The 25,482-nt window shown below is 35.6% G+C and overlaps 1 protein-coding gene across 1 annotated transcript in view; it reads left to right on the top strand.

The window, feature by feature from the left end:
- LOC148946808 (alanine--glyoxylate aminotransferase 2, mitochondrial) overlaps window positions 1–19,692 on the top strand; it is a 105,365-nt gene extending 85,673 nt beyond the window's left edge. The window contains exons 10-12 of the mRNA XM_089096613.1: window positions 10,434–10,567; window positions 15,226–15,477; window positions 18,279–19,692. Of these exons, the coding sequence (XP_088952739.1) occupies window positions 10,434–10,567; window positions 15,226–15,477; window positions 18,279–18,374 (482 nt within the window). The 3' untranslated portion in view covers window positions 18,375–19,692. The remainder of the gene's footprint in view (window positions 1–10,433; window positions 10,568–15,225; window positions 15,478–18,278) is intronic.
- The last annotated feature ends 5,790 nt before the right edge of the window (window positions 19,693–25,482 follow it).

Below are 25,482 nucleotides of genomic sequence, written 5' to 3'. Positions count from 1 at the left end.
TATTCTATATCAAACAGTTCGTGGTAATCAAACAGTTCGTGGTAACGAACTGTAAGTAAGGTGCGACCCGGCTCAATGGTAACCGAAACTCTAGAAAACGGTATTTTGATACAAATAGACACAACAAAAGAATCAGATTTTAATGTTGATTTCACATATAAAAGTTTCATCAAGTTTAATCTTATCCATCAAAAGTTAGGCGCCTGAGAAAATTTGGCTAATTTTCGAAAAAAGAGGGAAAGACCCCCTAAGAGTTATAGAACCTTAATAAAAATCACACCATCATATTCCGCGTATCAGAGAACCCCACTGTAGAGGTTTCAAACTCCCCTCTACAAAAATGTGGAATTTTGCATTTTTTGCCAAAAGAAAGATCACGGGTGCGTGTTTATTTGTTTGTTTGTTTTTTTTCCAGGAGTGATCGTATCGACCCAGTTGTCCTAGAATATCGTAGGAGGGCTCATTGGAATGGAAATTAAAAGTTCTAGTGCCCTTTTTAAGTGGCAAAAGAAATGGAGGGCAACTAGGCCCCCCCCCACACTCATTTTTCCCCAAAGTCACCTGATCAAAATTTTGAGATAGCCATTTTGTTCAGCATGTTCGAAAATATTATAATTATGTCTTTTAGGATGACTTAATCCCCCGAAGCTCCCGGGAGGATGACTGAAAGTTATGAACTTTACCTAATGTTAACATATACTATTGGTTATTTGGAAGTATACAGACATTTTCAGGGGGGATTTTTCCTGGTAGTGGGGGGGGGGGTGGGTGGGTCGGGGGTTATGTGGGAGGATCTTTCCAGGAAGGAAATTTTCATGGGGGAAGGTACATTGCTATGAAGGGGACACCGGACTTCCCAGCATTAAATAAAAAAAGATCAGAAATTTAATATAAAAAAAACAAGTATTTCAACTGCAACAACAGCAACATCGAAACTTTAAACGAACAGAAAATATTACATATATGATTGGGTTCACCCTGTAGTCAATACCTCCCTCTTTAAGCCAAAGATTTTTTAGTACTTTCATAAGAGCTATTTATTCTAATTAACGGCCTTTGTGATTAAGCGGTCATTTTTAAAGAATTGGAACAAAATTCGAACTTTCGCTTAAAGAGCAAGGTATTGACTAGGGGGCGAACCCCCTAATAAACATATTAAAAATATATGAATATAGAAGTTCGTTACGTAAGTTAATTTGTAAGTTACGTATATTTATTACTAATAAAAACGTTCGTAAATAAAATTAAACAAGTTTCGAGAAAGCCATTTAACTAAATAAAAGTAAATTAATATGAAAATTTTGTTTAATTATTCATTTACGGTGAGCCAAGATCAAAACCTGCATTTATTCAAAAACTTTCAAAAATTAAATAAAAAAAAAACAAGTTTTTTAAACTGAAAGTAAGGAGCGACATTAAAACTTAAAACGAACAGAAATTATTCCGTATATGAAAGGGGCTGTCCCCTCATCAACGCCTCGCTCTTTACGCTAAAGTTTGACTCTGTCTCACAACTTTATTTTTTAAAACAATAAAAAACTTTAGCGCAAAGAGCGAGGCGTTGAGGAGGGGACAGCCCCTTTCATATACGGAATAATTTCTGTTCGTTTTAAGTTTTAATGTCGCTCCTTATTTTCAGTTTAAAAAACTTTTTTTTATTTAATATTTAAAAGGAACGGAGTTAAAAGCAAGAAAATTGATGAAAATATACTGCATTTTAGACCAAAAAATAAGTTAACTGTTATATTAATTATTATAATTATTTGATTACTTACCATACTAAATTTTAAAAAAAATCGAAAAAGAGGTTTGTCAAAAAAAGTAAAGGAGCTACTTTAAACCCAGGAAGAGAAGAAATGAAGTCAAATGATAACTCAAACCTATACGAACAGAAATCACTAACAATGAATAAATGAGACCCAAAGAGAATCGAAACTCCAATAAATAGTTAAGTCAAACTTAAAAACATAGATAAATTACCACAGACAAGAATAGGGCTAATGGTTCTAAGCCATCAAAAGGCCAAAGTGTTATTTGCGCTCTACTGAAAACAATTTTTATTTCGAGCAGTGTGTTTGTTTGTCAAAACATCAAAAAAAAGAGAGAAAAAATTGTTAAAATGACTAAGATGACTGAAAGAACAAATAAAAGCTAACAGACTGTTGCATATATAGTGATATTCGTTCCAGGGGGACTCAATAGTTCAGGATTTCTTAATTCCTCACTGTTCATTCTTCATTGTTGTTTCTGTTATTTTGTAAGTTTTATTTCTTCTTTCATAAGAATTTCTACTTGTCTTAGATATGAAATTTTATACAAGCTATTTTCTGCTCATTTTTGCAAGCAAGCCCTAAATTTGCTCTTTACTTTTCACGATAAACTTTCGTTTTTTTGCTAAATTCTAATCAACTTTAAATTTACATAGATCATTTTTATCTAGTAGCGTCTGGGGGTTATTTCAAAGCTGAAGTTTCAGAAGGGTAGCTTCATCCTGGGAAGAGATGATTTCTGTAGAATCCAGGATGAGCATTTGAAAGAAACTGTCCAGGAACAGTTGGATCATAAAGTGAAGAGTTTAAAATTTTACACTGTAGAAGATAGATAGAATAATTCTAGGACAACAATTTGTGAAGTTGCTGATGGTGTCTTAGGGAAGAAAATTAGAACGCAGCTAGGAATATTAGTGAAAAAAGCTTTATGTTTAATAAAAAGAAGGGGTTCGTACAAGAATTATCTGAGTGATAGATCATATGAAAATGAACTAAGAGGGTGTGAAGTGGAGGCTAGGGATACAAGTGCCGAGGATCTGGAAGATGCAGCTAGACGGCATTGTACTAAAATATTGTACTGGCATGTTAATAAATTGAGAGGGAGCAGTCAATCCGGACTAGTCTCAGTTAAATTAAGGAGCAGGGCCACAATTATTGATAAGGAAAGAGTTAAGGAGAGATTGGCCGAACATTTGAGAATGTGCTAAACCGAGATAGAGTTGCAGGAAAAGATATAGAGGAAAGTGATAAAATTTTGTGATATCTTGTGTGTTTGAAGAAGATTCTTTTTTGAGGAAGAATTAGCGACAGTTCTAAATATATTAAAAAATAATATGGCCCAAGGGGCTGATACTGTGGTAAATGAGTTTTTTAAATATGGTGGCTCTGAGGTTAGAAATAAGTTACTGATGATTATGAAATGATTTTTGAAAAAGGGAAGTACCTAGCGATTCTAGGAAAACTCTAATTAAACCACTCTAATTAAACTCTAATTATAAGAAAGGTGATAAGAATGAGTGTGGTAATTATCAATGCATTAACTTGATAATTTGCCTGGTCTTACTAGGTAGCACAGCCTGGTCTCACTAGGTATAGATAGATAGATAGATCGTGTATTTCAAAAGCCCAAGAGCCATATACACACAAAAATTATGAAAAATAGAAAAATTACAACAGAGCAAATTACAAAACACATTAACATGAAACATAGCGAAAAATACCTTCTGGGAAATTATCAAAAAAATAACTTGAATTCCATATAATTATTAATAATTAATTGTAAAAACATTTCCTTCTTTCTAATCCCTTCTCTATGTACGCACCAATACGAAATATTGTTGTTGGATTACTACTTTGTAAGATTTTAGGAAGCAGCAAAACAATCCCATGTAAGTAATTTTCCCTTAAATCATAGAGCACCGGGCACTTTCGGAGAAAATGGTCCAAATCTTCGTCCTCATCCCTACAAAGAGGACACACATACCGACCATCAGGATGTACTATCCCCCTGTCAAACACCTTTTGCCTGCTCTGGATTGGAAGGCAATTCGCCCTAAGCTGAATCCATCGACATAAAATCATAGCCGGTAAATTGAATTTAAAATAAATTTCCTCTCCAAAACTAGGTTTAACCTGATTATAATGATTCAATGTAGCAGTTGCCAATACTGAATTTCTTAATCCTCTAAGATAAATCGTACCTGGCTTACTAAATTTGTTGGTAGATCAGGGGAACCAAGACCGTCATTCCATAAGTAAGCCATTCCCACTTTTTCTAGTAATGACCTAATTTGGGATGGCCACGACGTTTTCGAACCATAGCTCAACATCTGATAATTAGCAGCACTTACTAGTCTATCTTCATTACACCTAATGATCTTCAACCAAAATCTAAGCATCAAAATAGACCTACGTAGTTTTAACGAAAACAGGCCCATATCACCTTTCAGAACCTGTGAATGAGTTGTCTGATGTAATCCAAACAGTCTTTTATAATACTGGAGCTGGAGGGATTCCAACTTCTGTGCCACTTCTCTGCCCCAAATCTCGGCTCCATATTCTAATACTGGTAAAATTTTGGTATTAAATACTCTTTTATGCATTTTTAGGTTTTTAATTCCCATTATCGTCGGATTTCTAAAAATTGCAAACATGGCCACTTTACCTCTATTAATTAGTTCATCAACATGACTCTTTAAACTTCCATTTTCCGATAAAACAAATCCCAAATATTTTATTATTTTACTTACTTTAAGTTCCTTACTATTAAATTTAAATTTATAATTATCTTCGCCACTTGTTTTCCTTTTTTTTAAAATAACAACTTCACTCTTTTCAACATTCAGCCAGAGGCGCCAATTAGGGGGGGGGCAGGGGGGGGCCATGGCCCCCCTAGACTTTGAAAATTACCTTCTTATTTATATTTCACAGCTATTTTCTATTTTAGCTATGTGCTATATTAAACCAGCAACTGGTCCAAAAAATACGACCAACAAACTGGTGCCCTAATTATATAATCTTGTTTTGAAATGTCTAAGAGCGAGCGCGTCTACACTATTTTATTTCCGAGGAGGGTTCATTCAAAAATAAGCTTCATGTGGTCAGTACCCGTTTCGTTATTGTTCTTGTGAAGAATTCGTTGTAAAATATGAGTTTTGTATATTGCCTTTTTTAGTAGCTGGGAAAGGAAATGTGTTCTAGGGTTTCAAGGGGGTTTTGGTCAGCAGATTCTTGACGTTGTTGAATAGTTTATGGGATGACTAGTCCCAGTGGAGTGTATGGGACTGTCATGAACGGGAAATTTAAGTGATTGGTTTATGGGGTTTCTAAGCGGGAAAGTTTCACCGTGGAGTATGGGAGTGATTTTCTAAGTGAGTTTCTACGTGTTTCTTCAGTTCTTCTCTTGCCGTGTCTGAGTGGAGTCCTTGTCTACTACTCGTTTAACTATGAGTAAAAAGCGACAACAAACTTTGGAAATTTTTTCGGTGAAAATGCGGAAGAAAAATGAAGAAACTTTAGTGCAAGAAACTGGCAATAGTGTCAGCGCCCAAAGTCTCGGGTTAGTTGAGATAATTTTCCCCACCTGTGACAGGATTTCTGAAACAAGCGGAACAATAAATGGCTCAGATCAACATGAAAGTTCGGTCTGAATCGCTGAACCCCTTGCGGGTTCCAGTAGCAGTCAAGAAACTCTCTCAGATATCTCTAGGACGCGTCACGACAAACCAGCTCAACCTATTCTTGAGAGATATCCGGCTTCCATTTCTAACGGAAGGAAATTCAGTGCACATTACTATAAGACTTATGAATGGATTGAATACTCAAAAAACTTGAATTTCGTGTTTTGTTTTGCTTGCCGCCATTTTTCTATGGGGACTCTAAGAACTGGAGAAACTGCTGGAAAAAGGACTTTCATTGAGTCAGAATTTTGCAAGTGGAACGACAGTTCTGCTCTGTTAAGGCAACATGATGGCTCTGAAAGACATAGGCATTGTATGTTAGCATGGACGGAATTTAAGATAATGAGTACTGATACGTCGAAATCTATAGCGAATGCCTTAATTCAATCCAGATTTCAAGAGGTTCAGGAAAATAGAGATCATGTGAAGTACATTTTTCGCGCTATTTGCTTTCTTGGCCCCCAGGGTCTTGCTTTGAGGGGTCATGACGAATCAGAAACATCTGCAAACCGGGGTAATTTGGTTGAATTGATGGAGGAATTGTCTAAAGGCGACGAAAAGCTAAAGGCCAAGTTACAGCTTCGATATGGTCACTATTGCAGTCATCAGTACCAAAATGACGCAGTTACACTGATAGGAAATGCCAATTTTTTGCCAATCAAATTGCAATAGTTCCAATTTTCTCGAACTTCCGAAAGTGGAAAGAGTTATGTGTCATTATCAAGTGATTCTCGGTGTCGATGACCATGCCATAGAATCCCAGCTTTCTCTTGCAAAGCTGCAGCTGTCAAAAGGTGATATTTCAAAAATGGATCTTCTTCGAGCTATCAAAATCTTATCCGACCCCCCAGTTGCCTATTCTGCAGTGCTAAAACTGATGAAGCTAGTTGCTACTTTCCCTGTGACCACTGCCAGTAATGAATGATTCTTCTCGGCATTAGGGCGTGTGAAAGACTATCTGCGATCGACGACGGGAAGCGACAGACTCAGTGATCTCATGATAATGGCCGTTGAAAAAGAGGAGGTAAAGAAACTGGATTTGGATAGATTAGTCGACGATTTTTCCAAGCAGCGACCTCGCCGCTCCTCCCTGTTTTAGGTATGTTTGCTCAATGTTGTTCTTTTTTTTGCATCTTAATAAAAAAATCGAAAAAAAATCCTTGCCCCCCCCTACATTTTCGTGAATTGGCGCCACTGGATTCAGCCTTAGTTTTTTCATCTGCAAATATTCCTCTATAAGACTCAAAAGCGTCTGCAGATCTTGCGGTGTGCTAGCCACCAAAGCAATATTCGGCCCATCACAAGGTCTTCAATAGCTCAATTCGGTCGCAGGATTGGTACTTACGATTTTGAGGACATTTGTGCAGAGGCCGACATTAATGTCAAAGTCAGCAAGCTGAACAGCCTTCTGTTGGAAAGGTTCCACGATTTTTGTTCAATAAAAGTTATTACGGTTTGTGAAACTGACAAACCATGGATCACCCGGGACTCAAGCAGATGATAAAAACTCGCTGTAGTCTCCACAAAGCTGGAGATCAAGCGGCTGCAGCCAGTTTGCGTAACAGAATTGTGAAGTTAAACAGACTAGCCCAAAGACAGTATTTAAAAGAGAAAATAACGCCATTACTGCACACTGACCCTCACAAATGGCACTCCTCGGTCAAAACCCTTGCAGGGAAATCAACGCCAAAGGACCTGAGACTACTCAAAGATGACGGCACACTGACATCAGCTACTGAAGTGAACAATTTTTTCTCCGGCATATGCACCACATACCCATCAATCACAAACTCAGAAATTGAGAGTATCATTGCCAACACCGGGACTGATGAGATATGTGAAGTATCTGAATATGCCGTCTTTAAGGAACTTCAGAAACTGAAAGTAAACTGTACGTCTTACCCTGGTGAACTCCCTGTAAAGTTGTTACGCGAGTTCTCCATCTTTCTCGCAAAGCCACTCAGCTCTATTATTAACCAGTGTTTTCACGAACAAGTGTTCCCCAGTGTTTGGAGGAGAGCTTATGTGCGCGTCATTCCAAAAGTGAAAAACCCGAAATCTTGCGACCAACTCCGCCCAATTTTGATAGTTCCGAACCTCTCTAAGGTAGCGGAATCATTTATATATCGTGTACTTATGTCACAAGTCCAGGGCTCTCTTGATCCATACCAATACGGGTGCTTGAAAGGTAGCAGTACAACTGTTTATCATGTGCGTCTGTGTCACCTTATTGTTGAATGGCTTGACCAAGGAGGCACAATTGTAGATCTCCTCCTAGCCGACTATAGAAAAGCATTCGACTTGATACGCCATTATACTGCCGTAAACAATCTGAAGGTTATGGGAGCTTGCAGACATGTTCTCTTATTAATAATAGATTTCTTGCGCGACCGACTACAGAGTGTACATGGTCTCTACCCAGGGGATACTGATTCGGAATGGTCTGAGCTTACGTGTGGTGCCCCACAATGCACTAAACCCGCTGCCTTGTTGTTCTTGGCAGTGATCAACTTCGTCCTTGCCGATTTTGACGAACGGTTCAAATTCGTAGATCACCTTTCCACCCTCTTAAAATACCTCATTGAGAAGTCTCAAACTGTTCCCCAGTTCAGTGAATCATTTATCGACAACTTTAGAGACCAGTGTTCTGAAAACAGCCTCCAAATCAACGAAACAAAAACCAAAATTCTTCGATCTAACCCTCTCAAAAGGGATTTTCAGTGCCCCCCTCCACCCCACCAAAGTGTATCGTCGGCAGTTATTCTCGGTGTTACGTTCAGCGTTGACTGTTCGTTTAGCCTCCACGTCCAAGGGGTAGTGAAAAAGGCGAACTGTGCCATGCGTACCCTTTTACTGATGCGAAGATTTGGTTTTTCAGTGCCGCAATTGAAAACAGCCTACCTGACATATATTTGCCCGATATTAGAGTATGCGTGCCCTGTATGGGGTCCACAGGTTCAGAACACTGCCTATATGAGCGAAGTACTCGAATCAGTCCAGAAAAGAGCGGTGAAGGCCATACTGTCTGATCAGTACACCGATTACGAATCAGCACTGTCTCTACTAAATTTGCCGTCACTCCACGATCGCCGTTTTCAACTTATCTGTAAATTTGGCCAGTTTCTTCTGACAAGTGATAAACACAGAAATATATTACCCCCAATGCAGACAAAAAAAGTAACTACAAGATCAAAAGCAACAAAGCTAGCCCAGCCCAAGTGTTGCACTAATCGCTTCAGCAATTTGTTTGTGCCTTTTTATGTTTCTGTCTACAATATGTGTATTAATTTTTTTGTGTCTTTGTACACTTTGTAAATAATCTCGCGATTTAGTCGGGATTTAAACACTTACTACGAAAGCTTTTATGTTAATAAATGTTCCTGATTATTCTGATTCTGATATATAATGCTACAAGGTACTTCATCGTGCAAATGAACTTGTGTTCCATTATAAAACCAATAAAGCACTTCATGTGTAATTTGGTGAAATTGTCTATGTTGAGCTTTTAAGCGTGATTTTTATTACTGATCAATTGGATTGAAGATTCAAAATAGTTTTTTTTTTCTTTTCTTTTTTTTAGTCAGAAAAAATAGAGGCACGAAAAACCAGTTTGACTATCTGCTTACTAAATTTGATGAAAGAGACAGAGAGTTATAGTTAATATAGTCTTTTTAAACCAAGTTCTCGACATTTTCAGTTTGCCGATATTATTGCACTTTAAGATCAAATTGACGTTAAGATCAGCGAAGGACACAGATCATTAATAAATCTCGTCTTGTTTTTTCCGTAAGGTATTACTATAGTGTTGATCGGCCATGGCGTGTATAAAAAGCAAAAAAGAAGCATATTCAAAAACCTTGTTTAGAATCAAGTTTTGCATGTCTCTGGCATATTTTTTTTCCGCTTGGCGAAGAAATGGATATGAAGAATTTTGAATTTTATCGTTGAAGAAACAATAAAAAAAAGTATATGATGGATCCCTGTATAATCAGTGTCTAGATAAAAGAAATTTAGTAAACCTTTAAATCTGGAATTTACATCTACCTCAAGAAAAGAAGCCCCCTAACTCTAATGTGTTTTTACATGTATTAGTAAGTCTATTTTGTAAAAACGCATAATGTATTACAATTTGACCTGCTATATTCCCCACCTCACACAAAATAAATTAGCAGAAAAAATGCTTGCTCTGATGCTTGGTTAAGAAGTTGAATTTCCAAAGCCAATCTCCTTCTTGCATTTAAAAAAGGAAATATTGTCAATTTTTATGGAGACTGGGGCTACCATTCCAGCATAAAAGACTGGCAGAAAAAATACTCCATAGACGTTGCTTTTTTCCCCAACAGTACTGCTGGTTTTAGGGCTGTAGAATTAGAAAACTGATATCATTGTGTGCAGGAAATCCTCCACATATCATATGTTGTGACAAGTTTAAAATTTTACTTAGGGATTATTTACCAGGTGCTGTGCTTCCAAATGTTTACTTCAATATCAAATACCAAGGAAGTCAAAATTTAATTTTCAGTTCATCACCAAAAATGTACTTAGTTAGTGCTTTCTGCCTTTTCTCACGTATTATGTCGATGGATTAATTGTTAAACTTGTGGTCTATTAATGAAGATTTGATCCTACAAGAAAGTAACAATGGATTTTGTATATCAGGTAAATACATAGGCTAGCAATTTGCGTCATAGCTCAAATAGGTTCTACGTTACTGTTGAACTTGCACTAGCAGATTTTTCAAAAACAGGGAAATTTGTCCGTTTGCAGATATTTTGTTTTAAAGTCTTAATGTTTCTGTTTTGTTACAGAAATAACAAATTTTGGATCCCAAGTGAAAATCAAGTTCATTCGAAGTTTGTCTCAAACACCATTGATCTTAGTTAACGTGTCCTTCAAAAAAATGTTTCTTTTAGCATATAACGAAAGGACTTTTGTACTGAACGTTTTCTCTTGGTATTTTATGTTAAACCTTAATTTCTTGCAGGTATTGGTAATGGTTATCCTATGGCTGCTGTCATAACAACTCCAAAAATTGCTGCTGTTTTGTCGCAGGCCATACATTTTAATACTTTTGGTGGGAACCCAGTCGCTTCCGCCATTGGAAGTGCTGTACTCGATGTAAGATAGTTTTTTTCTTTTGATAACAATTTCATTTATATATTAATGTACCATCTTAACTGGATTATTGTTTATATTTTATTGACCAGTTGATTAAGTGTTGCTTGTGTTTTATCAGTAGTTGAGAGATTACTACCTAGCAAAAAGAAAATTTATTCTCTAGAATTCCTTCAAATTATAAGTTGAAGTTCTTGGGAGGCTGAAATTGTGAATTCCTTTAAGTTCAAGTTGTTGCTTTTCTAGGGTCTCAAAATAACAGGTATAGGATAAATAAATAAGATTTTAAACTTCCTGAATACTTCCAATTGATAAACTTGTTGCTCTAATGGTAAAATAGGTAAACGAATTGTGTATCCAGGCATGTACAGAGGAATTTAATATCTACTACTACTACTGATACTACTAACAACTCACCGCAGGACCAAGCCGCCTGAGGACAACACAGCTACGCACACTCCTCCACCCCAATCTATTCAAAACCTCCCTCTTTACACCCGCCCACGAAGCTCCCATTTCCTTTAAATCTTTCTTTATGACGTCCTCCCACCCCAGACGGGGACGACCTGCTTTCCGTTTATCCTAGATGGTTGGCCGAAAAGAACAATCTTCGGCAATCTGTCATCCTTCATCCGCCCAACGTGCCCTAGCCACCTCAACCTTTCTTTTATTATAGCCCTAGAGAGCGGTATTGAACCCCATTTTTAGTATAGCCTATTGTTTGAAATACGGTCAGTCAGCCGGGTACCCAGAACAATCCTTAAGCAATTTCTCTGGAAAACTAGCAAATCTTCATCCGCTTTTCGGAGCGTCCATGCTTCAGAGCCATATTTGACCACTGTCATCACTGTAGCTTCTAATATTCTAATCTTGGTTTGCAGACTTATCTTCCTATTCTTCCAGACTTTTTTTTTAACTGTGAAAAAACACCCTGAGCCTTGGCTATTCTATATTTAACATCTTCACTGCTCCCACCATCTTTACTAATAATACTACCAAGGTAAGTGAACCTGCCACCTGATCACTCTTTTCATTACCCAACGTCACCTTTTCATCTTCACTTATTCCTAGCCTTAGTGACTTAGTCTTCCTAACATTAATTTTCAGACCAATTCTAGCACCCTGAACTCGCAAAACCTATAAAACTTCATTCATTTTGCTCACATTTTCATTTTTGATGCTTAAATCATCAGCATAATCCAAGCCCAGGAGACTTTTTCCTCCCCATTTGATTCCGTGGTCTCCCATTGCCTTTCCTGTGTTCCTTAAAACAAAGTCCATCAAAATAATCCATACAAAGGGGGATAGAACACAACCCTGCTCAACTCCTGATTTAATACCAAACCAGCTTCTAACCTCATTGCCTACCTTAACCGCAGCAGTGTTATTCTCGTACATAGCACTAATCACTTTAATGTATTTGTGTGGTATACCATACAAGGATAAAACCTTTACTAAAGATTTTGTATCAACAGAATCGAACGCTTGCTCATAATCGATAAAACTGAGGACCAAAGGTGTTTGAAAACTCAGGCACTTCTCAATTATTAGCCTAACAGTGAAAATTTGGTCAATACATCCTCTACCTTTTCTAAAACCGCACTGCTCTTCTCTTAAAACTTTGTCTACGGCATCTCTCAGTCTAAAAAGTATCATATTACTAAGTAATTTGCTACCTACAGAGACCAGACTAATGCCTCGATTATTACCACACACAATGTTATCACCTTTCTCATACAGTGGTTCAATGATGATTTTCCTAAAACCGCTAGGTACTTCCCCTTTTTTCAAAAATCATATTCATATCTTCAGTAGTACATTTCTAACCTCAGAGCCACCATATTTTAGGAACTCATTTACCACACTATCAGCATCTGGAGCTTTATTATTCTTTAATCCTTTTAGTAATGTTGCTAATTCCTCCTCACAAAACAAATCTTCCTTCACATCCAAGGTATCACAAACTTTTTCATTTTCCTCTATAGTTTTTCCTGCAACTCTATCTCGGTTAAGCAAATTCTCAAAATGTTCGGCCCATCTCTCTTTAGTTTTTTTCCTTATCGCTAATTGCGACCCCATTCCCATCTTTAGCTGGGCCAAGTCCGGATTGACTATTCCCTCTTAATTTGTTAACGTGCCAGTACAATATTTTACTATTATGCCGTCTAGCTGCATTTTTCAGATCCTCGGCAATTTTATCCATGGCCTCCACTTCACACCTCCTTAGTTCATATTTTAATGCTTGCTCCACTTTTTAATGCTTTCAAAGCTTTTGCCACAGTTGAGGGCAAAAACCCCTCTTAATAGATCTTAGCTTTTCCCTGTACATGGTAATTCCCTCAAATGATTTAGAGCTTTTTTAGTAGCTACTCCCAGAGTGTATTTGTTGATAGAGGTGTTCCCATCCATCCTCGATAAAGATTGGAGTCTCACAAGGTCATAACTTTAGCCTTCTGTTTTTGCCCCATATGTTAGTATCCTGTTAATGATCCTGTCAGACATGTTAATTCTTTTCCTTTTAATCCTGAGATTTTTCATACCGGTTCCTCTCCTTTATTAAATAATAAAGAAGAAATTTTTTAAATGAAAGGAAGGAGCAACGTTAAAACTTAAAACGAGTATAAATTATTCCATACATAAGGGGTGCTGCCCCATCCTCAATCCTCACTCTACGCAAAAGTCTTAAAGTTCTTAACAAAAAAATCATTCAAACTCTACGGCCGATGTGTTTCAGGGGTATTTCTTAAGGAATTGGGACAAATGGTCAAACTTTAGTGTAAAGTGAAGGATGAGGGAGGGTAGTCCCCCTCATTTACAGAATAATTTCTTTTGGTTCTAATTTTTAATGTTGGCACTTACTTTCTGTTGAATAAACTTGCATTTAATTTAGTTTTTAGCCGTTTTTCAAATTATGCTACGAAATTCTAGAACTTTTAATTTCCGGCCGAGTAAGCCCTCTCCCGATCTTTTAGGACAGCTGTTTTGACATAATTACCTCTGAGAAAATCAAAACCACAAAAGAAAACAAATAAACACGTATTCGTTACCTTTCTTATGGCAAAAAATACAAATTCCACATTTTTAAATGGGAATTTGAAACCTCTACAGTAGAGTGCTTCAATACGCTGAATCTGATGATATGACTTTCTTTAAGATCACTTAACTTTTTGGGGTGTTTCCCCCTTTTTTGAAAATGAGACAAATTATCTCAGGCTCATAGCTTCTAAGAGGTATCATTAAACTTAAAGAATTTTATGTATTTGAAATCATCATAAAAAGTCAATACTTTGAAGTATTAATCATCATAATTTTTTTCTGAAGTTTCAGTTACTATTGAGCGGTGTCGCTCCTTACTTACGGTTTGTTACCATGAACTGTTTGGATTTTGCTTGCATAGTGAGTGAATGGATTACCTCGGCTTATATGGTTCTGAGCAGTCGGTAGAGTGATGTAATTTATTTCAGTCGCCCGTACTGTATGTCAAATTTTCCTCCTAGTATGTTATGTTATTTGGTAATGCCATTATGCCTGAATTAAATTATTTTTTTAGTATATATGGATCCCCCCTTTTATTTTTTCAATAAATAAGCTCTGTTATTTCGTGGCAACCGGGTATCTTACATTCTATTAAATTCTTTTCTCTACTGATGTTTCGTGTGATCTTTAATATGCGTTCGTTGTCCCTTATCTTTTCAACTCTCCTCGTATTAGAGAATAATAGTAAATATCTTCTTCTTCCTCTCCTACGTCCTTAAAATCATGCTGTGCTGAAAACTTTTCCTTTTCTAGTTTGTATCCCAATGTTTGAGCTTCATTATTATAAAGAGATTGCACCGTTAAATGGAATGATAATTTCCCATCATCATATTACCAAATTACCCATCATCATATTTCCCATCATCATAATATAATAATGAAATTATAATAATAATTTAAAATTGTACCATTAAATTAGGATACTTCGGGTTTAAAAAAAATTCTATCCTCAGCTATTCAATCTTATTTTAGCTTTTCTTATCGCATAAAACTGCCATTTAAGTTATTTGTCACGTCCCTTTTAATTTCCACTTAGATCCTACTTCAAGACACTAAATTCGGCCCTGGTACGCTCTATCTCATTTTTTTAAAATTCCACCCCACCCAGCATACGTCTAAACTACTCTTTTGGTGAACTTTTGGGAAATATCCTGAAAATTTTGTTTTTTTTCAAAGTTTTAATTTATATAATTATTTTGTGTCTCCTCCAGTTTCTATTTACGTACTCTTTTTCTTCCGTCTTCTAGAAACTTTTGTTTATCTCCTTTCCTCTCTCTCTCTCTTTCTGTCTCTCTCTTATTATTTTATAACTTTTTAGTATAAATAATTAGTTTATTTTAGTTAGCTGAAATGCGTAAATTCTGTTTATTTTTAGTCAAATTCCTTTTAGAGTGTATTCTAGCATTGAGGGAACTAGCTTGAGTATTATCTAGAACCCTTAAGAAATGGGCTTAGGTCTAACTAACCACCGACTTACCCTGGTTGAATGTAATTATTTGTGCTCTCTAAGTACAATATACCAATGTTAGTTTCCCGATCGTTAATTGCCTGTTTTATTGTAACTGTGGTCTGAATAATCTACTCAGTTGCCTATAGATCAATTATTGTGTAAGTTCTATCTTTAGGCTATAGACGAAGATAATTGTCAAGCTAATTGTCACAATGTCGGAACATACTTTCTTAATAAATTGGAAGAACTTCGAAATGAATTCCCAGATTTGATTGGAGACGTACGCGGCAAAGGTTTGATGATTGGTATGGAGCTTGTTTCTGATAGGAATAGTCGCACTCCCCTTGGGGCTCAAGAGTTTGTCAATATCTGGGAAACTTGTAAAGACATGGGAGTTTTGCTGGGCAAAGGTGGTTTTTTCGGAAATGTAAGTAAAAATGGTTTTGGTATCTTTTCGTTTTATTTCCTTAGACTAGCCTATCTTTTACTAAGCACATGCAATTTGGTTCGTAAGAGCAAAGACGAATAGGTGAATCGAATTACCATTACTGGGAGAGACAACAATGTCCTATTATAAGGCTATATAAATGTATATATATATATATATATATATATATATATATATATATATATATATATATATATATATATATATATATATATATATATATATATATATATATATATATATATATATAATATATACATATATACATATATACATATATATATATATATATATATATATATATATATATATATATATATATATATATATATATATATATATATATATATATATATATATATATATATATATATATATATATATATATGTATATATATATATATATATATATATATATATATATATATATATATATATATATATATATATATATATATATATATATATATATATATATATATATATATATATATATATACAACAGTAGTTTTGTTTCAAATATCTAGATTCTTCTAAATGATAGAATGTATGACGTGAACGTTGACATACGTAAGGGAGTCATTGCATGTCCCTTCCTACTAGCATTCATGGTTTGAATACTTCAGTATTTATAGGCTTTGGTGTAAAAGTAAATAAAGTTCATTAAAAGTAAGATGTGAAGTATTGGCTCTCAAAATTAAGTAAATGAAATTTAGTTCTATTAATTATGCTGTAACATCAGGGGAAAATTGTGAAAAAAAATGTTATGATTATTACGAAAACTTTTGAATAAACTGTGAATAATGAGTCAAAAAACTAAATCAGGTGATCCTCTGTTGATAAAAGAAACAGTTATTTTTAGAACCCATCAGCAACTGACAAAGTATTTCAAATAGTGCTACAAATTAGAGCCTATTCTACGAAAGTGCTGACAAATATTGAGTTTGAGTACACGTATTTTGAAGATACTGCAGCAGTAGCTACAGCCTTGTAAAAAGCGAACCTCGCCATAGTAACCAAAATCTTCAAAGCACTCTTTACAAGAAACTGTCAAATAAGAAATGTTTACAATTAACGCTGAATCAGAAATAATAACTATTATTCAGATTTAACCAAATAATATTTTGTAATTGCTGAAAGTTATTTCTGAGAATTTTGTAAAAGAGTGGGAAAACTAGTAAATTACGTCAAATCGAATCTTAAAAGATACACCATTAAAATCGACACTGTAAGAAAAATCTAATTTTTCCATGGGTAGCACTGACATGTCTTCTTTTTCTGTTTCTTCCCCTGCAGTGATTGTGTCGAAGCAGTGGTCGTAGAGTTTTGTGAGAGGACTCGTTTAAATGAAAATCGCAATGTCTAGTACCCAACAGAAGAAGTCGCGCCTCAGAAAAGTACCGTTTTCTGACGTTTTGCGGCGTAAAACAAAACATTTAGTCCGAAGAAGAGCAAAAGACCAGAGAATTAATTTTCTAAGACAGCCAATCGATTCTTGTGGTTAATTTTGGAATTGAGTGTTTTTTCTAATCATTGTGATTTATTTAGAATATTTGGCACAAAACAACAATTTTGGCGAAATAGGGCAATAATATTAGTGATGTAAAATTCTGAGATAGCCAATCAGTTTAAAAGCTGTATTTAAAATTCACCATCTCCTACCCTTCTCCCCTCACGTTTGTTTTACTGTTTTTCTTATGGGTCCTCCTCATATGTGTATTCTAGGCAGCAATCCTCAACCCGTGCATCAATCTTCTAAACTATTTACCCTCAGCCCTTCCCCTTTCCAAGAATACTTTGATGATCTTGTATAAACTTCGTCTTTTACTGATATCTTTGAGTTTCATGAGCCGTATATTTTGAATTCAATATCTGTAAAAAGGATTTTTTTTTGGGGGGGAGGGATGTAAAATGGTTAAGATTCATAAAGAGGTAGCCAACGAATATCAGTTCATTTGGTTCACCATCCAGTGCTCTATTTGACTATACCAATCATTTTTGCCATAGTTGTTGACGGATAAGTCTAAACAAAATTGTTCTGTCAGAAATGAATAAACCAACACCTATTCTGAATAAACCTCTTTTGTGGGCCTAGGGTAAACAAATAACTTTCTGGCTGAATTTTTTTTTTTTTAATTTTAAAGAGAGCAGCCGAACTAGGTGAACAAACCATCAAAGTATTTCAAGAATTGAAATTGAGCTAATTCCAGACATTGTTTTAATGCTACTCCTTACTTTCAGTCGAAGAAACTTTTTTTTATTATTTAATTTCTGACCACTATTCAAATTTTGCCTGATTGTGTCAAAGCAGTGGCCGCAGAATATTGTGGGAGGACTTATTTACGTCGAAATTGCAATGCCTAATGTCCTTTTTAAGTAACAGAAGAGGTCACGCTATAACGAATTGCCGTTTTCTGATGTTTTGTGCCATAACACATCAATTTTAATCCAAAGAAGACCAAAAGGTCAGGGAATGAATATTCTGGTTTGTGGCTGGTTTTAGATGTATTCAAGGTGTACTGGTCTTCAGCGGCCATTATTTGTCGCTCCGTTTTTTATAAGGAACTCGCTCTCCCAGAGATGGATACCGAGAGTGCTAAAAATTTGCTTAGTTCTTAATGCTCTTTCTATGAAATTAACGAACGTGAGAGAAAATATTTCTTAGTCAATTTCCATTTCTTCTAACATTTGTTCAATAGATATGCTCATGGAATGGACGTCAAAGTAGAATAGCTAGTATACAACTTTTGATCAAGAAATTACTAACGCTTGTCTTTCAGGTGTTTCGTATCAAACCACCAATGTGCATAACAAAAGAAGACGTTGACTTTGCTACAGATGTCATCAGAACCGCAATTAAGCAGAATAACTATTGATAAATTGCAAACTGTTAAAAAAAAAAATTGTTAACTTGATTTTCCACACCACAAAATTTACAATAAAGTTCTTCTTTGTTTTGGGGTAATTTTATTTCAGTTCGAGTGTGCTATTTATCTGGAAGCATTTCTTGGCTATAATCCTGAAGAAATATCTTGTTTCAATTTGAAACTGAAAACCTCCCTCATCCCATGCGCATTACGCTCCAATGCAGGGACTGTTTCCAGAAACTTGGTCTCGAGTAACTTTCGTTTTTAATAGCTTTTTTTTTTAATTTATTTTGAATTGTCAGCAGAAACAAAGAAATCCCAACAATTACAAAAGAATGCATTATATGTAAAACACCTACGTTTATTCCTCTATGGCGTAATTTATTAAAGGTTTCAGGCAGTATCTTAAAAGTTATCAAAGGATCTTAGTCGACTGACTGATCAGGCTCATGGGTCAAGTCATTACAGTCACCATTGTCTCTTTTTGGCAAAGTAAAAATTGAGAAAATACTGTAAATAGTTTTCTCAGATTCTTTTATCAGATTTGAGGTATATATTTACGAGTTTCTCAGGGTAGAGCTTCAAAAATTCTTATTGAATATTATCAGTTCCCATGAGCTTGGTCTGTCTTCAGTGATTATATTTCAAAAATTATGGGTTTTAGAAGCCACAAAGAAAACATGCAATTTAAGACTTGAAATACTAGATAGGTCATGATGGTGGGGTTCTGGTTCTCACAAAAATACTCCTTTTTTTCTCACGTCTTTAGTTAGTGTCTATGATAGAAAATCTTCTTGCGCTTGCAAACCTGCTACTGAAGTTCAGAGATGGTCGTTATTGAATTATGTAATTTTCAACAAGTAGGCAACAAATCATCTTTATGTATAACGGTCTCTTTGACGAAAAATCATGGTAATGATTAAAGTTCCGTTGTCACTGCCGACATTTGTAAGCATTTCAATTATGATTAGATGTCCATAAGCATTCCATCTACTATTAGTTGTCCATGCCCAAACTTGGGTACTTCACTCTAAATCAAGAGATGTTTATTAAATGCAAAGAATAGAGTTCCATCTTTTATGGACGAATTCTAAACTTTAGCTAGCAACCTATACTACATAAAAACAAATTTTGAAGATAAAATTGTGCAATTTATTCCCTGCTATTGCGTGACAGAAAATATCAATATAACACAGTGGTGAGAATCAAATTCAACTGTCATGTCGAAAAACTGGGGGCATGGAGAAAAACCCCAGTAAGAGATCAATGCTGATAAATAAAAGTTCAAATAGGGATAAAATCCTTTTAATAGACAGTGATGATAGAAATTCACAAAAATACCAGATATTTCGGTCACATATACCGTGACCGTCATCAGTAGTAAAAGTTTTACTACTGATGACGGTCACTGTATATGTGACCGAAATATCTGGTATTTTTGTGAATTTCTATCATCACTGTCTATTAAAAGGATTTTATCCCTATTTGAACTTTTATTTATCGTCATGGAAAGGCAGTGTGGTCTCCGAAATTATCGAGATCAATGCTTGATCAATTTTCAAAAGGAATTAGTTGTGAGGCAAGTATTTACGCTGTGGTGCCACCTTTAGGTCTGATAAATCATGAATGGATGAAAAAGAAAACAAAATAGGGAATTTGAATGTACATTGTAGTTTGCTTCTTGAAAATACGTAAAAGCAAACAGTAGTTTACTGGAATAATTGAGTGCAAATTCGGCAATTGGTTTGATAAATTGGAAATTCGCTGAGGGGAAGTAAATTGGTGGAATGGGGAATTCTGATTAGCATTAAAGCTTAATTTTTTAGTAATTGTGTTGTTATGGTGCGGTATGGAAAACATAGGTACACAACAGGTGTTAGATAAAAACTGATTATTTTTGCCAGTAGGTGTATAGCCTTTTCAAGGGTGTCCCCAGAGGGAATCCAGATGTGATTTCACCCAAACTGTGCAAAAGCGTACGTTTCGGTTGTGTCATGGCTTAAAGCGACTTATATTTTACCTTTTATATAATTGACCACCTCTAAAAATAGTTTCAAGAAGTATTAAGTTGATCTGCTTGTCAACCCCTTTTCAATGCCCGTTTCTGTTGTTGCTCTGTTAAAATGCGAATTTGTATGCACACAAAAAAAGCATGTACATTACCATTGTCGGTTTTGGGATTGAATAGTAAGTTGAATTTAGCGTATTTGCTAACTTTGTATTCTTGTGGCTTAATGGATTATATATTACTTTTATCTTAGAGCTTATTCGCTTTCTTATCTGTTACTCATTGTTGATTTTTCTTTGTTGATTTTTATCATCCGGTGCCTGCACTATTTGCTGTATCTTAACAAATGTTTTTTTAGTTGTTTTTTTAAATATATAATCTCTAATTCAGATTTTTTATTCTAATTTAGATTTAAGAAGATTTCTGATTTTTAGATAAGGCCAAACCGTAGAATTGTTCTTGTGAGCTTCAGCCATTGAATTATTATTGCTATTATTGTGGAGCTACACCTCACAGAACTCACGAGAGTAGCTACCATATAATAAAAGATAAATCAATTAAAGAAGCCAACTCCATGAGTTTGCCAAGTTACAAAGATGTGAAAGTTATTTCATGGAAACTTAAAGAGATGAAAATTATTCGTTGATAAGAAGTGGGATGGGATAGTTTTCATTTAAAAAAACGCAAACGCTAATTAAGGCCATTAAATTATTAATAGGTCCCTGAAGCTTCAGCCCTCGTAAGATCATAGTAAAGAAAACAATTGGAGAGCAGCAAACTTTCTTGGGGCACAAGCCTCCTCTAAGTAACCCAAATAGGGATAAGACTTTCTAAGAAAAATGGACTATTTTCGTGGAAAAGTAGTTCAAGCACTGTCTCTTCCCAGGGCCAGTCAAAGCTAAGTTCTGTGCATTTGGGATCATATTAGATTGCTGCTTGGTAATCATCAAACACTACCGTGAACTATATATCCAAGTGGATACTTACGGAAAATATCACCCTTGCGCCGTCAAACCTTTTGATGGAGAAATGACTGTCGCGACCAAAACATCCATCCTATTAACTCTGCGTAAGCAGACAAAAACTGTTAATGTTACTGAGCAATCCTTCTCTGAGCCAAAGTATTATACCAAACTTACTGGTTAAATGGTGTCAAGAAGTTTTTTTCTAGGTAGTTTTAGCTTCAAGTCCATGAACAATTCCCCAATGAGGCAGAATTTCCCCATCCTCCATGTAAAATGCTTTTGTAAAATCCACCCATATTCCAGATCTATTTGATCTCCAGTTTCTTTGGTGAACACTAAATATTCATCTCTTCCCGGTCTGTGATAAAATTGTAGGGGAAAGAGACAAATTATTGACATTTGGTAGCAACGATAAACGATATTGGCCATTAACTGGATGCTCAGTGTTAAAGCGGACCAATTTTGTACTAGAGGGTTCCGAATGGGGCTAGGGAGTAAGACTCAAAATAACAAGGTGAACTAGATATTTAAAAAATAAGAAAAATATTATATAAAATATAAAAAAAGAGGTAAATCAGTTGCCTACGTGCGTTTTAGAAATCTTCAAAACATCTTGCAATGCTGAAACTATTGCTTTATTTGTGGATACACTACACAAAATTGAATGTATGCTAGGATATCGCAACTTCAAACATTTTAAAGTGAGTTTGAAACATTCAAGAAGTAATTTCATTACCATTTATTCTAAAAAACGAATTTTCTGACCCCTTCTTTCTCCTAGTATTATTAATTTTATGAGTGGGCCCACCAAACTGAGTTGAGGCTCAAGCCGCAAAGGACCATCGCCTTCAAAATTGCCTCCCCATCGATTGCAACATTCTTGTCCCTTTCAAACAGGGTTTTTAAAAATTCTATCCAATCCCTCGCTCTTATTGAATCTAAAAGATGCATAAAAGCAAAATAAGATCTTCAAAGGTAATAACTTTTTATTGCCGTGAGTGTCTTCAAATATAATATCAAAATATGCTACAGTAAGTACTGCTTCCAGTAAGAGAATAAGCTCTTCAAAACAATATAATCCTGGGTAATTTCTGGGGGTCCCAGGCCCCCCACCCTCCTTTAGATACTCCACTGCCTATTCTGTCTGAGAGCTCTTTTTCCCATTTTCTATTAAAACTCAATATCGATAGACTTTTATAAAGTTACTTTGCACTTTAGCTTACTTAGCACACCGAAATGAACAAATCACTGCAAAACACAAGGCTAAATATAGACAGACAGGCGGCAAACCAGCGTGTCACTGAAATTTGTTTCCAAGTCAGCATGTCTTTCATCGGTGGTGCGCCGTAGATTAATTGGTGGGGTGTCTACAAGATGCCTCGGGTTTCTGCTTCTGGTCTTTTCTTCTTCTTCTTCTATTTCACAGCAGGCGGGCTTTTCAGTTTATACTATTTAGCCCTTTTCCTTTTACTTCACTCTGTGGGCTACAGAGCTACTGGCTTGGTTGTCTCTTATTTATTAGATATTCTCAGATATCTTTCAGTAGATCTTTCGACTCAAGGAATTCAAATATAAGATGATAGATATCAATTTCTGTGCTCTGTGTGCAGGTATAGTCGGCTAGGCTCTTGGCTGATAGTGAGGTTTTGTGGTGTTTGAAGCACTTTAACAGTTTACAATGCAAAGTATGCTGTGCAGACATCAGCATAATACATTCAAACAGGCAGTGGTCAATTGTTTCATTATTCATAATACAATACCTGCAAAGAGGGGACAGGGGAACTGAACCACTTGAATTAGGAAACTGATACGAAAATGCAAGAAAGTTTAGTCCATTTGTTCCAAAATGAATTCTACTATAAATTTTTGTAAAGTAGTTATTGGGAAGTGGGGAAGGAGTAAGATTATTCTTATTAAACCTAATATCCGATATTCTGCATCAGTAGAAATGTTTAATGAGGATTGATTTCCCACTTAACTGGTCAATATTTATAGGATTTTTGCTATTTTTACAACTTGATGGTTACCACTTGTTCCAGTGTATAAACGTACGCTCTGGAAAGAAGTTCTTATGCCATTCGACGAAATATCATCTATATTATCAAGACAATTATAAGTGTCAATGTTAAACTTACACGGAGGAGCTGAGGAAAGCAACTCAAGGCTTGATAAAGAGTCAGAATAAACTATAATATTATTTGAATTAGCAATCAAGGGTTAATTTTTCATAAGGTATTCTAATGCCATGATTATGGCATTTAACTCTGCAGACATTATAGATACATTATTATACAATCTCTCACCCATTGCAATTTTCAGATGAGGAAGGAAGGCACCACTTGCTACCTTCTCATTCATTTTGGACCCATCAACAAAGATTTAGAAATGGTTTTTATAAGTAATTGTATTAAGTTCAGCAAATTTATTCTCGACACTAGTGATGGGGGTTAAATCTTTAGTCCACTTTGAGAAATAAGTATTTATTATGGGGATTGATAAATTCCATGGAGGGGATTGGGGGAAAGCAGGTGCAATAGACTTTGCGGGTACAGGGAATTTCTTCTGAATATTGGCATGCTCATCTCTATACATGGCTGGATTTCTTAACCAATTATGTAGGGTGTGTGAGCTATTTGATTCAATTTTTGTAAGATGTTTTCTCTCCATGAGCAGAAACTTGGTGCTTGTGGGTTTCCTAAGACCAAATATGAGACGTATTATATCGTTTCGTATTGTTTCAATTTTTTGCATCTGGGTCTTTGCACATGCACCATAGACGATGAGCCCATAGTCAGTATGGGGTCTTGTATGTGATTTATAGAACTCGAGTAAGGTTTTCTCCTTACAGCCCCAGGGTGTGAAAAGAAGTCTTTTTAGTATAATTGTTTTTCTACAGCATTTTTTTATTGTGTTTGAAATGTGGAGGTGGAAATTGAGTTTTTGGTCAAGCGTGAGACCAAGGTAATTAATATGATTATCTTCTGGAATAGTTGTTCCATTTAGAGTTAGTCTTGCATTAACATGATTTCGCTTTCAGTGAAATTGGATTATTTTTGACTTAGTAGGTGCAATGGGTAAATCTGAATGTTGAAAAAAAATTTCAAATTGGAAAAGTGACTTTTTCAGCTTTGACTGTGCAATCTCAAAGGTGTTGCCAGATGACCATAGTACCAGATCATCAGCATATTGTAGATTCATGTGGGGGAGGTTCATGTCCCAGAGATATAGGGCAAAGAGGAGGTAGTTGAGGACTACTCCCTGAGGAAGGCCTTTGGTTATTGTCTTTTGGGGCGAAGAGGCTGAACCTACACAAACAATGAAACTTCGCAATTCTATGAAAGATTTTATAAAAGATACTAGCTTGGGGGGTAGTCCAAGGTTTGCACGTTTAATTAAAAGGAATTGGTGGTTCACACTGTCATATGCCCCTTCAAAATCTAGGAAAGCTGCAACTAGGACATTATTTTTTGAGAATGATTCATTTATTGCATTTGTTAACAATATGAAAGCATCTGTTGAGGAATGGTGCTTCCTGAATCCAGTTTGAGTGTGAGGGTTCATGTTATTTTTTTCAACAAACCAGAGGAGTCGGTAATAGATCATTTTCTCCATCACAGGAGTAATCATTATGGACCTATAAGACTCATGGTTATCTTTGGGTTTATTTTTCTGTGGTATTCGTATGAGGCATGATCATTTACAGATATCGGAGAACAAAGATGAAGCCCAAGCACGATCATAACAATTTTGAATTTTACGTTCTTATGAAGTGATGAGATTCTTTATAAATGTAGAGCATATATTGTCGTAGCTGCCGATAGTATTGGTCCTAATATGATGTATTACATTATTCATTTCCTGGATTGAAAATGGGCTGGTTATATACTTGGATCCTGGGCGAGGTTGGTAACTTGGGTTCATAGGAATTGGGGGCATTTTGATACAATTATTTGATGTTAACTTATTAACAAAAAGAGTGGCAAATAGCTTAACTTTTTCATTATCATTGTCATAATGGATGTTATTATGCATAAGCTCATACAGGAGTGGATTGGGGGAAGTCTATTTCCCACAGATGTGGCGTATGACTTTATGTATAATTGGCTCATGTGTTTCTCTGGAGAGATTATTTACAAAATTGTTC

The sequence above is a fragment of the Artemia sp. Qi Xiang Cuo genome, chromosome 11, assembly GCF_049724085.1.
Source record: "Artemia sp. Qi Xiang Cuo chromosome 11, ASM4972408v1, whole genome shotgun sequence".
Taxonomy (NCBI): Eukaryota; Metazoa; Arthropoda; class Branchiopoda; order Anostraca; family Artemiidae; genus Artemia; species Artemia sp. Qi Xiang Cuo.
This window is presented reverse-complemented; position numbering and strand designations above follow the sequence as displayed.